We start from the raw sequence: 12,015 nt of genomic DNA on the forward strand, positions 1-12,015 counted from the left end.
TACATTTTTATCCATTCATCAGTTGTTGAACATAGGGTTGTTTCCACTTTTTGACTACTGTTAAGTAATGCTGCTATGAAAATTTGTGTGCAAATTTTTGTGTGGATGTATGTTCTCACTTCTCATGGGTATATATCTGGAAATGGAATTGCTGGGCCATACAGTAACTCTATGTTTAATTTTTTGAGGTACTGCCAAACTATTTTTCCAAAGTAGCTGTACCATTTTACATTCCTACTAGCAATATTTGAGGGTTCCAGTTCCTCCACATCCATGGCAACACTTGCTATTGTCTGTCTTTTTTTAGCCATCTTAGTGGGTGTGAAGTGGTATTTGATAGAGGTTTGGAAATGCATTTCCCTAATGACTAGTGGTGCCAACCATCTTTTCATGTGCTCATTGTGCATAAATTTATTTATATTGTTTGATTTCTAGACCACATAAATGCATTACCTAGTCAACATTTCACATTAAAAATAAAGAATCACAGGCCCAACTCTGAAGAATGATTTATTTGGGTAAGGGTAAGACCCAGAAATACATGTTTTTAATAAGAATCCCAGGTGATTCTATCACAGATGGTCCTAGACCAGGCTTAACAGACACTGCAACATACTGGGCAAGAACCATGGGAACTGATGTGGGAGCAGGTGATTTTTGCTGGAGTAATGAGATAGATTCTAAAGGGTCAGCAGGATTTCCATAGGGCAAGAAAAGACATGCTAGAGAGTATAGGGAGAGGGGACAGATACAGGCATAATTTACCTCATTGTGCTTTACTTTATTGTGCTTCACTTTACTGAACTTTGCAGATATTGCATTTTTCATAAATTGAAGGTTCGTGGCAACCCTGTGTTGAGCAACTCTATCAGCACCATTTTTCCAGCATCATTTGTTCACTTCATGTCTCTGGGTCACATTTTGTTAATTTTCACAATACTTCAAACTTTTTCATTATTATTATATTTGTTATGGTGATCTGTGATCAGTGATCTTTGATGTTACTATTATAATTGCTTGGATGCACCATGAACCATGCCTATATAAGAAAGAGAACTTCACCGACAAGTGTGTGTGTTGTGACTGCTACACCAATTGGCCATTTCTCTCCCCATCTCCTTCCCTCTCCTCAGGCCTACCTATTTCCTAAGACATAGGAAGATTGAAATTAGACCAATAAATAATCCTACAGTGGCCTCTGAGTGTTCAGGTGAAAGGAAGAATCACAAGTCTCTTGCTTTAAATCAAAAGCGAAAAATCATTCAGCTTAGTGAGGAAGGCATGTTGAAAGTCAAGGTAAGCTGAAAGCTAGGCCTCTTGCACCAAACAGCCAAATTGTGAATGCAAAGGAAAAGTTCTTGGAGGAAAGTAAAAGTGCTACTCCAGTGAACACATGAATGATAAGAAAGTGAAACAGGCTTATTACTGATATAAAGTTTTAGTAGTCTAGATAAAAGATCAAACCAGCCACAACATTTCCTTAAGCCAAAGCCTAACTGAGAGCAAAGCCCTAATTCTCTTCAATTCTATGAAGGCTAAGACAGGTGTGGAAGCTTCAGAAGAAAAGTGTGAAGCTAGCAGAGGTTGGTTCATGAGGCTTAAGGAATCTCTAACATAAAAGTGCAAGGTAAAGCAGCAGGTAGAAGCTGCAGCAAATTATCCAAAAGATCTAGTTGAGATAATTAATTAAGGTGGTTATGCTAAGCAACAGATTTTCAATGTAGATGAAACAGCTTTCTATTAGAAGAAGATGCCATCTAGGACTTTTATAGCTGGAGAGAAGTCAATGCCTGGCATCAAAGCTTCAAAGGACAGGCTGCGTCTCTTGTTAGGGGCTAATGCAGGTGGTGACTTTAAGTTGAAGTCAGTGCTCACTTACCATCCCAAAAGTTCCAGGACCCTTAAAAATTATACTGAATCTATTGACTGTGCTCTATAAATGGAACAACAAATCCTGGATGATAACATGGATGTTTGTAATGTGCTTTACTGAATATTTTAAGCTGGTTGAGACCTACTGCTCAGAAAAAAAAAATTCCTTTCAAAATATTACTACTTAGGGCGCCTGGGTTGATCAGTTGGTTGGATTTCTGATTCTTGGTTTCAGCTTAGGTCATAGGGATCAAGCCCTATGTCAAGCTCTGTTCTGTTAGTGAGAGACTGCTTGGGATTCTCTCTCTCCTTCCCCGCCCCCCCCCCCATGCTCACTCTCTCTCAAAATAAACATTTTTTTCTAAATGTTACTGCTCATTGACAATGCTCATCCAAGAACTCTGCTAGAGATGTATAAGGAGATAAATGTTTTCATGCCTGTTTCATCCATTCTGCAGCCCTTGGATTGAGTGGTCGTTTCAACTTTCAAGTCTTACTATTTAAGAAACACAATTTTCTGGAGCATCTGGGTGGCTCAGCCTGTTAAGCATGCAACTTTGGCACAGGTCATGATGTCATGGTTTGTGAGATGGAGCCCTGCATCTGGCTCTCTGCTGTCAAGACAGAGCCTGCTTTAGATCCTCCCTCTCTCTCTGCCCCTCCCCCGCTCATGCTCTCTCCAAAATAAACATTAAAAAAAGACACGATTTTCTTTTTCTTTCATAGCCTTCACATTTTAAAAAATACAATCTAGTTATCTTATAGTATATCCTTAAATTTAATCTATCATCTCTTCATGATTAGATTCAGATTAAGTATTTTTGCCAGAAAGATCACAGAAGTGATGCTGTGTTCTCAATGTAACAGGATGTCAGTTTGTCTTATTACTGTTCAAGTTAACTTTACTTGGTTAAAGGGTACACCCCAGGTTTTTCCACTATAAAGTTACCATTTTCTCTTTGCAATGATTAAGTAATCCATGTGTCAATGATGTGTGCTTTTGGGACAGTTTCATAACCTTTTTAAAGTATCATTTCCCCATCTGTGAAGTGGAGACAGCGCTGTCTTAAACTCATATTAGAGTTTAAAAGGTGAACGTGTTTGATAATCTAGAAGATACGGTGCAAAAAGTGGCAAAAAGATGCCTTCCGTGCCGCTTTAACTGCTTTTCCGCACTCCAAAAGGGCAGAGTCAGGATCGGGCCTGCTCCAGAAAGCGTGCGCGTGCGCGAGGACGTGACCACAGAGTCGGTCCTCCTGAGACAGAGAGGCCGGAAGTTGTCCCCACAGAACCGCGCGGCTGTTAGGGTGGCGAGTGGAGGCTGTGGTAACCGGGTGTTTAGGGTTCTTGGCCCGGTAGTTGCGGCGGGGGTCGGTGTAAGGGGCTCCGGGATTTGGGGCGGGGATAATGGCATCTCGGGCAGGCCCGCGAGCGGCCGGTACCGACGGCAGCGACTTTCAGCACCGGGAGCGCGTCGCCATGCACTACCAGATGAGGTATGAAAGTGAGGTTGGAAGCACGGAGCCCTTCTCTCCAGCCGGAACCCGTAGGGCTTGGGAAGAGACGCCGGCCGGCCTCGGGGTCTTACTTCCACCCCCCATCCCGCCAGTGCGCACCTGCCAAGTCCCCTCCTCGCATGTTGGCCTAGGGCCTGTCCCCAGTTTCGGGAAGCCCCACTGCTGCCATAAACGCCACCCCGTGATCTTCCCTTTGCCTTGGCAGGGTCCAGTCCCTACCCTCTAGGCTCCTGAGTCTTCCGACGCTGGCTCCTGTGACCTCGGAAACCCAATTTTTAATTGAACTTCAGTTTCCTTATCTGTGAAGGGAAAAGTAATCTATTTAGGTTTTGGTGAAGAATTTAGTGAGCTAGTAATTCGTGTAGAGAGTCTGTCCAATACATGGTAGCTGTTCTTTTTCTGGCCGTTTTGGGGAATGTGGACCATAGAGTCCACCCTTTACTTGCCTAGAATGAATTTTATGAACATTCCCCTGTAAGGGGTATTTCTACATTCGTTTATTCAACAAATCTTTATTGAGTTTCTACCCATCAGGCATTGTGCTAGGCACTGAGGATACAGTAATAAGCAAAAACAGATATGGTCTTTGTATGCATGTTATACCTTCAATAAAAAAGTTTCTTTTAAAAAAGACAAAATTGGTCCCTGCCTTCATGGAGCACGAAGTCTACAGGTGACTGATTTTTTACCCCTACCTTTCCACATTTTCTATCATTTTCTATAATGAATACTTTTAAAATAAAAACCTGGAAAAATTGATTTTCTTTCCTTAAGTCCATCAAACTCTCCCAGAATGTTTTTCACATCCTTCCAGAGTTTTGAAGAATGACAAGCTTTTTGGACTTTACTTTCATTGTTAATCCTTGGACCCTGCCCAAGAGATATCACAACCCGAACCAGTGTTTTGATGACTGTTCAGAGCAGAAACTGCCCTCAGGGGTGTGAAGAGGACACATTTAGGACTTGAGAGAATTAGAAGAATAAGAGAAATATGTGTGCTTCCTTTGGATATAAAATCTACTCTAGCTGGGGAAATAATGAGCAGCCTGAGTTGATTTCCTCACTGCCAGTATCTCCTTCTTCTAGGCTATATTCCTGTGGTGCAGTCAAAATCATCTCTCTAAATACACAGCTCTGAGTTACTCTTTTGCCTTTTATGTGACTCATAGTCTTTGCAACTTCATATCCTGCTACTCCCCTTCCCACTGCAAAGTATTCCTGCTGCACCACCTGCTTTCCTGGAACACAGTGCTAATGTCTTTTTGCCTGCATGTTATTACCTCTTAATGGTATGTACAGCTCCACCCACCCTTCAGAGCTCAAATATCACTCTCCTCCAGCGCCCCTTCTCAGACATCCCATCCTAAGCTGAGCTGATTACTCCTTCCTGTGATCTCATATATCTTGCAATATATATTTACTAGACCTCTTCCACTTCATTTTCCTATTATTTTTTCTTTTGTTCCTGTTCCCCAAGCCTCCAGGCAGGGGCTGTATCTTATTCATGTTTGTATCCCAGTGTTCTGTTATAGTTGCCTGGCATATAGTTGGTGGTCAGAAAATTTTGAATGAAAGGTGCTTCTTCCTCTGCTCTACCCCACAGTGTGACCCTCAAGTATGAAATCAAGAAGCTGATCTACGTGCATCTGGTCATATGGCTGCTGCTGGTTGCCAAGATGAGTGTGGGACACCTGAGGCTATTGTCGCATGACCAGGTGGCCATGCCCTATCAGTGGGAATATCCGTATTTGCTGAGCATTGTGCCCTCTCTCTTGGGCCTCTTCTCCTTCCCTCGAAACAACATTAGCTACCTGGTGCTCTCCATGATCAGCATGGGGCTCTTCTCCATAGCTCCTCTCATTTATGGCAGCATGGAGATGTTCCCTGCTGCACAGCAGCTCTACCGCCATGGAAAGGCTTACCGCTTCCTCTTTGGTTTTTCTGCCGTCTCTGTCATGTACCTGGTGTTGGTGCTGGCAGTCCAAGTGCATGCCTGGCAGTTATACTACAGCAAGAAGCTCCTAGACTCTTGGTTCACCAGCACACAGGAGAAGAAGCGTAAATGAAGCCTGCCTGATGGACTGCTCTGTGGGGTAGAAGCTTGGGCCTCCCATTGAGTGGAGTGAGAAGTAGAGGAGCTGCTCTGAAATCTTTGGTGATTTTGGCAGCCGTGATGTTGGCAGCTAGTGCAAACGCAGTCCACGTTCTGGAAAGCCCCTCCTGTTGCCATCAGCTAAAGTGGCAAAACTATATTTAACTTATTCCTGGTTGGCTGGAACTGGGTGATCAACAACTGTAGAACAAACTTGTTGAAGTTGAAGCCCTTCTGGGGTTTTCTTTAAGACCGAGCCTCATCCTTGCCTCTTGGTCATTCTCTCCGCTTTCATCAATTACCCCTTAGCCACCAAGACTGAAGGAGATAGGGAATAAATCAAATTCTACTTCAATCTATAGATTGTGGGGCAGGAATCATTTGCGAGGCTCCCCCTGCAGGCTGTGGCATTTTAATGAAAAGAACTTCAATAAAGTTAGAACTGCCTTGTCCACCCTGTGCCTTGTGTTGGGATTTGACAGAGTGTGAAAGGTATGTTGCTTGAGTGGCCTTAGGCCCTAGGAGGTAGGTAGTTTCCTGAGAAACCTGGAAGTAGCCATAGAGAAGTGAAGTGGGCATAGGGAACATAAGTCATAGTAGCAGCCCTGCAACTGATTACCAGAAACTACCATGGGCCGTACATTTAATCTCTCCACCTGTAAAATGGTCCAGTCTCATTTATCCTGCTTGGGTTATGGGTTCTTTTGGTTGGATATTCATGTGTATCATTCACTGTTAACAGATCGTCAGTTATGTGTCTAATAATATATTATGGCATCCAAAAGATTTTTAAAGTATCCCTGCATGTAAGGGAGCTTGCAATCTGGGTGAAGCATGATATACATGTGAAACAACTAATGAGCACGGGATCTGATGGCATGGAACAGATTAGTTAAAAATGGAAATGGGAAAGAGACCTGTGAACTAAAGGCTCTTTTCACACCTAAAAGTCTGACATACAGTAAATATTTATTGCAGGAAAGATGCGTGTCCCTTTGTTCTTGTCCACTTGACTTTATTATCATCTCTGGATGATGTTCAGGTCTCTAATGGCAGATCTCTGCCCTCTCCAGAGTTCTAGTCATCTTTTTAACTCATTCTTTTATTCCATAAATATTAGGTATACACTCTCTCACTCTTAGATACTGGTAGTACTTCTGCAAAAGCTTTTTCTCTACATGTTCTGATTGTCGTCTCAAACTCAGTGTGTACCAAACTTAGCTCCTTGTCTTCCACCTCATACCCACACCTCTTCCTGCATCCCTGTGGTGCAAGCGAGTACACCAAGAGCACAGCTCTAGATCATCATCAAGTCTACAATGTGCCATTATTTTTTGAACAATCAAAATACTTCCATCTCTTGACATTCCCAAGATGTGATTCCAGTGTACCAGTCTTGCATTATCTCCCAATACTCTCACGTAGTCTTTCTCGGTCAGTACAACCTCATGAGTCCTCATATTGCTTTCATGTTTTCCCAGTTTGCTTAAATATGTCCCCTTTATACCTTCATATGCCTTTATTGCCTATCCTTCAAGATTCAGTTTATATGGTAATTCTGGAGCCTTGTGGTTGCTTCAATTTGAGGAGTAGAGTTCTTTCTTTGAATCCACATGGCATTTTTATTTTACCTCTTATTGACAGAATTACTTGTTTACATGTCTTTTCCTCACCCCTTGCTCAGTACCTGACATATAGTGTGTACTCTGTTGAATGAAGTAACTTGACCTACTGTAGAGTGAAGTCAGGATGTATTGCATAGAGGAAAAAATTAGACTGTGGCAGGAGTAGAATTTGGAGAGTGAAGGAAAGCAGATGGAAATGTGTGGGTAATGGAATTATGTGCATCAGGCACAAATTGCTTATTTTCAAAGAATTGGGATGCAAATAAAAATTTTAAGTGAAAACTTTCAAAAATAAATAATGTTAAAATTTTCTCTGATTATTGGAATGATATTTTGTAGTCTTAGAGTGCTTTTGAAGACCTATTATGGAAATGGCTGTGAATGGGGGAAAAAGCCATTTGGTTTATTTTTGTTTTCTGCTTGTTGGGTTATTGGGAATCTGCTTTTCCAGTCATTTTTTTTTCCTGCCTCAAGGTTGTAGCATTCCCCAAAGCAAACAAGATCTCCTTTGAAAGAGATCTTGAGTTAATGGGAAGAACACTATATTGGATGGTGAAAGATGGGTTCAAGTACCAGCACACCTAGTCCTATGGCTAGGATCAACACTGCATATTTCACAGGATTGTTTTGAAGACAAATGAAGTATTATGAAGATGTTTTGTGAACTATGTAACAGTATATAAATGTAAGGAATGGTAATTCCCTAATGTTTGCACATCTAGAATATAGGCGTTGGAGGGATCCTTAGAGAGCATCTGGTCCATGAGAAAGTCAGTGTGGTGTAGTGGAGTGAACAGTTTCTGATATTAGATTGACTTAGGTTGGAATTCTACCTTTTGCCTTGAGCAAGATACTTGACTCTCTGATTTTGATCTGACACGTGGGAATCATAGTAGCTACCGGGATTGTGAGGATTAAATAAAATACATAGCAGGTGCTTAATAAATATCCAGATCCCTTTCCTTGAAGAGCATTGTTAACTTCCCTTTCTCACACTGGGGGTCCCTACCTCCTCTGTTAGGCATAATTTCTTGCCTTGGAATTCTAGAGGTTGATCCCTTCTGGAACAGCGGAAATGAGGAAGGGACACTTGTCCACTCTTGGTTTACATTTGTCTAATGGGTTGGCCCCTCTTGTCCAAGGTGTCCTAACAGTAGTAGGCACAGTTGCCCCAACAGACTTTAAGAATCAGCCATTACAGAAAGAGCCTGGAGGTGCTGCTGCATGGTCTGACCAGAGTCCATATAAGAGTAAGGCTCAAGAAAAACAGCTGTCCACGGCCCCCATAGTGTACTCTGTCTCTGAGCATGTTCATGGGCCTGCCAAGACTTCCTCAGCTGCTGGCTTGGTCCCCAAGTAAAGGTTATTAGAGCATGAAGTCTGGGGTCCGCTCCTTCAGACACAAACCACAGATGAGGCAGGCTCAGCCATCTTGCAAGAGGACAGGGCCTCTGTGCTACAGTTGGCTTTTAACTCTAGTTGGCTACCTCTTATTTCCAGCCAGTTACTCCTGTGTTGACACTTGCCAAACAATCTCTGCTCATCTGGAAGTCTGACCACTAATTCACTGTCATAAGACCTGTTCTTTCCAAATCCTTCCTTCACATTGTTAACCCTACTAACTACATCACATTGCTAAATCTAGTATTTCCATGGACCGTAGGGCCCAGAAACCCTCTGACTTCCCACAGATCTCCCCAAGCAGTGTGTTCTGGCAGAAAGAGCCAGAAAGATAGGGTGGTGAGTCCCAGCTCTCCATTTTTGTATTTGGGCAAATTACGTAATCTTCCTAGTGTTTTCCAGTCGGTAAAATGGTTTAATAAGACTGACCTCAAGGCTTGTAGTACTCATAAAATGAGATACGGCCCAGAGCCTGATAGTAAGAGTTTAGCAAATCTTGAACTGATTCCCTACTCTTTCCCAGGATGTGTTGGAACTCACCTTCTGTGCTTTTTACTTTAAATCATTTTTGGAACAGACTCTTCAGTCAATAGGCAAACTAGCAGACAATAAATAAAACACACCTTCTTTTCTATCTTTCTTACTCATCTTTATTCTTTTTCCTTTTCTAGGTGCTCGTGTTCTTCCCTTTCTATTCTTTTTTTCCTTTGTATGTGTGAATGTGGGTCCTTTTGTTTCTTTTCTGCTTCTCCTACCATACTTCAGCCAGGGTCAGGGAGAAATTAAGGAAATATTTTCACTGTGACAGAGCAGAAGATATAAGAGGTTAAGAAAGAAAAGTATTCTAGAATAGAACCAAGTCTCCTACTTTATGCCCTTAGCATTGGAAATTGCATTAGTTATGTAGATCTAAACCACTTTGGTTTCGGTAAAAATTGAGGGGGAAAATTACTTAACCTATCCTTAGTATGGCCAGACCACATTTTTCTTCCTTCATATCTTAACTAATCGGATTTTTAAATTTATTTTTGTTTAAATATTATTTTGTTGTTTATTTTTGAGAGGGCGCAAGTGGGGGAGGGGCAGAGAGAGAGGGAGACAGAATCTGAAGCAAGCTCCAGGCTCCGAGATATCAGCACAGAGCCCAACAAGGGACTCAAATTCTTGAACTGTGAGATCATGACCTGAGCCGAAGTTGGATGCTTAACCGACTGAGCCACCCAGGTGCCCCTTAACTAATCTGTTTTTGCAGTGATGGGCTCCAAGGCCAAAAAACAGATCCTTGCCATGCAAACTCTTTTAGGTTCCCAGGAGCAGAGGGAGATGAGGCAGTGGGAAGAAAGACTACAGGATGGTAGAAAATGAGATGAACTGTGGGAGGCTGGCAGAATTGGAACTCCCTGGGCTAGAAACCTTGACCTTGACAAAATCACTCTTCTTTCTGTTTCCTTTTTATGAAGTGTTCTCTCTCTCTCTCTTTTTTTTAATTCTTTTTAGTGTTTATTTATTTTTGAGAGAGAGAGAGACAGAGTGTGACCAGGGGAGGGACAGAGAGAGAGGGAGACACAGAATCAGAAACAGGCTCCAGGCGCTGAGCTGTCAGCACAGAGCCCGACGCAGGGCTTGAACCCACAAACTGCAAGATCATGACCTGAGCTGAAGTCGGGTGCTTAACCGACTGAGCCACCCAGGTGCCCCTGAAGTGTTCTCTTTTTATGAAATGAAAAGAATAATTCTCACTTACCTCTCTCATGAAGTGATTAGGAGGATCAAATATGAAAGTGCTTGTGAAATGTGAAGCAGATAAATTGCTACTTAAATGTATCATTTATATTTATTCAACTACAAAACACCTATTTCTCTTTTTTTTTAAGTTTATTCATTTTTGAGAGAGAAAAAAAAAAAACAAAACAGGGGAGGGACAGAGAGAAAGGGAAAGAGAGAATCCCAAGCAGGCTCTGCACTCAAAGTGGGCTGGAACACAGGGCTGTGGACACAGGGCTGGAACTCACAAAGGTGAGACTATGACCTGAGCCAAAATCAAGAGTCAACTGACTGAGCTACCCAGGAACGCCCAAAGCACGTATTTCTTGACATCCACTGCTGTGCATTGGAGAACTTAACTAATAGGAAAGGGTCCTTATCTTCTGAGGAACTCAAAAGTTAGAGGGTATTTTTAGGATAATGAGTACAATGGGTCTTCAGACTGTGGACCTGAAGACTTAGAATTGGCCTAAAGAAGGTTATAGTCAGGCTACAATCTCAAGATGACTTAACCCTGTAGGTGTGCCCCAAACTTGCTTTCTATGTGTGTCACCAAAATGAGGACTAAAGCAGTTCAAATGCTCCATGAGCAGGAGGAAGCTGTGGGATGATAGGGAGGGTCCCCACAAAGCCTGGAGCCTCGTCAGCATCAGAAACCACAGAAAACCAGGTCAGTGCGTGGGGCCTGCTCCCTCAGCTCCAGGGCTCAGCTATGAGTTCTGGGGCTTCCTGAACAGACAGTACTGATTAGAGGATCCTTGAAGCTGGAGGTCCCTTTGGCTTGGAGCCCTTTGCCCAGAAGAGCTGGGTGGAGAGAGGAAGCTAGTCTATAGTCCTGAGGGTCACCCAGGTAGGGAGCAGGAGGAGTATGGGAGCATGTGCGATTTATATGCATCCTGTAATGACTTTTTGTTGTTCTGTTCAACTCTAAGTGGTGCCTTGGTCACCATTGTCTCCAGGCCCCATTGCAGAACAGTGCTTAATAGCTCTATTAATTCTCTAAGTGAGGGGATGTAGCATGTCTCCAAGGAAGCTCCCAAGTCCAAGAGCGGTAGTGGGCGGGTGTTGCGGCAGTAGGAGGGGTTAAGAAATAGGTACAGCCCTCCATCCTCCTAACCCTGTGCTGGCCTCTTTCCTGTTATTTCTCTGCCAGAGCAGGAGCCCCTTGCCCTCCAGGTGGGGGCAGTAGGATTTGGGGCAGGGGGCGGGGGGGGGGGGGGGGGGGGAGGTGGCGCGAGCAAGCGTCCCTCCGGCCCTCCGCTAGGGGAAGGAATGTGGCCTGGCTGGCTGGTTAGGATCTAGGATCGAGGAGGAGCTTTGGGGCAGGGCGGGGCATTGGCAGGCTGAGGCGAGGGCTCCTGCTCCCTGAACTCTCTGCTACTGAACAGCAAGTCCCTGCCATCCTTCAGGCTGTGCAGCCATGTTCTGGGGGCTCTGACCCCACGGAAGTCCATGGGGAGCCCCAGACTGGCAGCCCTGCTCCTGCCTCTCCTGCTGCTCATTGGCCTCTCTGCCTCCTCTGGGATTGGCTGCCCCTATCTTCTGCACTGGAGCACCCACTGTCTGCTGGCCTCCCACATGGTAAGATACCCCCACTGCCCAGTGGGGACAGCTGCCTGCCACAGGCTGGTAAAGGTCCCCACTCTTCGGCCTGTCATCTTCTGCCTCCCAAATCCCTGTGCCCTGGTGACAGCCCCAGTGTGTCGTTTATATGGTCTCAAAGGGGTAGCCAAGGTTCTGGTGT

General features: G+C 43.8%; 2 protein-coding genes across 8 annotated transcripts in view; both read left to right on the forward strand.

The window, feature by feature from the left end:
* The window catches only part of IL17RE (interleukin 17 receptor E), a 46,773-nt gene that overhangs the window by 24,435 nt on the left and 10,323 nt on the right, over positions 1-12,015 (forward strand). For 5 of the 7 annotated variants that reach the window (XM_045493716.1, XM_045493715.1, XM_045493719.1 and 2 more), the window contains one exon: positions 11,681-11,852. In XM_045493716.1, the coding sequence (XP_045349672.1) occupies positions 11,681-11,852 (172 nt within the window). Of the gene's footprint in view, positions 1-11,400; positions 11,448-11,680; positions 11,853-12,015 lie in introns of those variants that run through there. The other 2 variants (XM_045493718.1, XM_045493721.1) reach the window with 2 other exon arrangements.
* JAGN1 (jagunal homolog 1) lies at positions 3,128-5,933 on the forward strand. The gene is made up of 2 exons (XM_045493752.1): positions 3,128-3,368; positions 4,993-5,933. The coding sequence occupies exons 1-2, from the start codon at positions 3,280-3,282 to the stop codon at positions 5,453-5,455; spliced, it is 552 nt and encodes a 183-aa protein (XP_045349708.1). The 5' UTR covers positions 3,128-3,279; the 3' UTR covers positions 5,456-5,933.

Source organism: Leopardus geoffroyi, chromosome A2 (genome assembly GCF_018350155.1).
Source record: "Leopardus geoffroyi isolate Oge1 chromosome A2, O.geoffroyi_Oge1_pat1.0, whole genome shotgun sequence".
Classification (NCBI taxonomy): domain Eukaryota; kingdom Metazoa; phylum Chordata; class Mammalia; order Carnivora; family Felidae; genus Leopardus; species Leopardus geoffroyi.

What these genes read in the sequence shown, in the direction of transcription:
- JAGN1 (XM_045493752.1), top strand. Translation starts at nt 3,280, where the DNA reads ATGGCATCTCGGGCAGGCCCGCGAGCGGCCGGTACCGACGGCAGCGAC. An exon ending in GCCATGCACTACCAGATGAG is followed by an intron (nt 3,369 to 4,992) that starts GTATGAAAGTGA and finishes TCTACCCCACAG; the next exon opens with TGTGACCCTCAAGTATGAAA.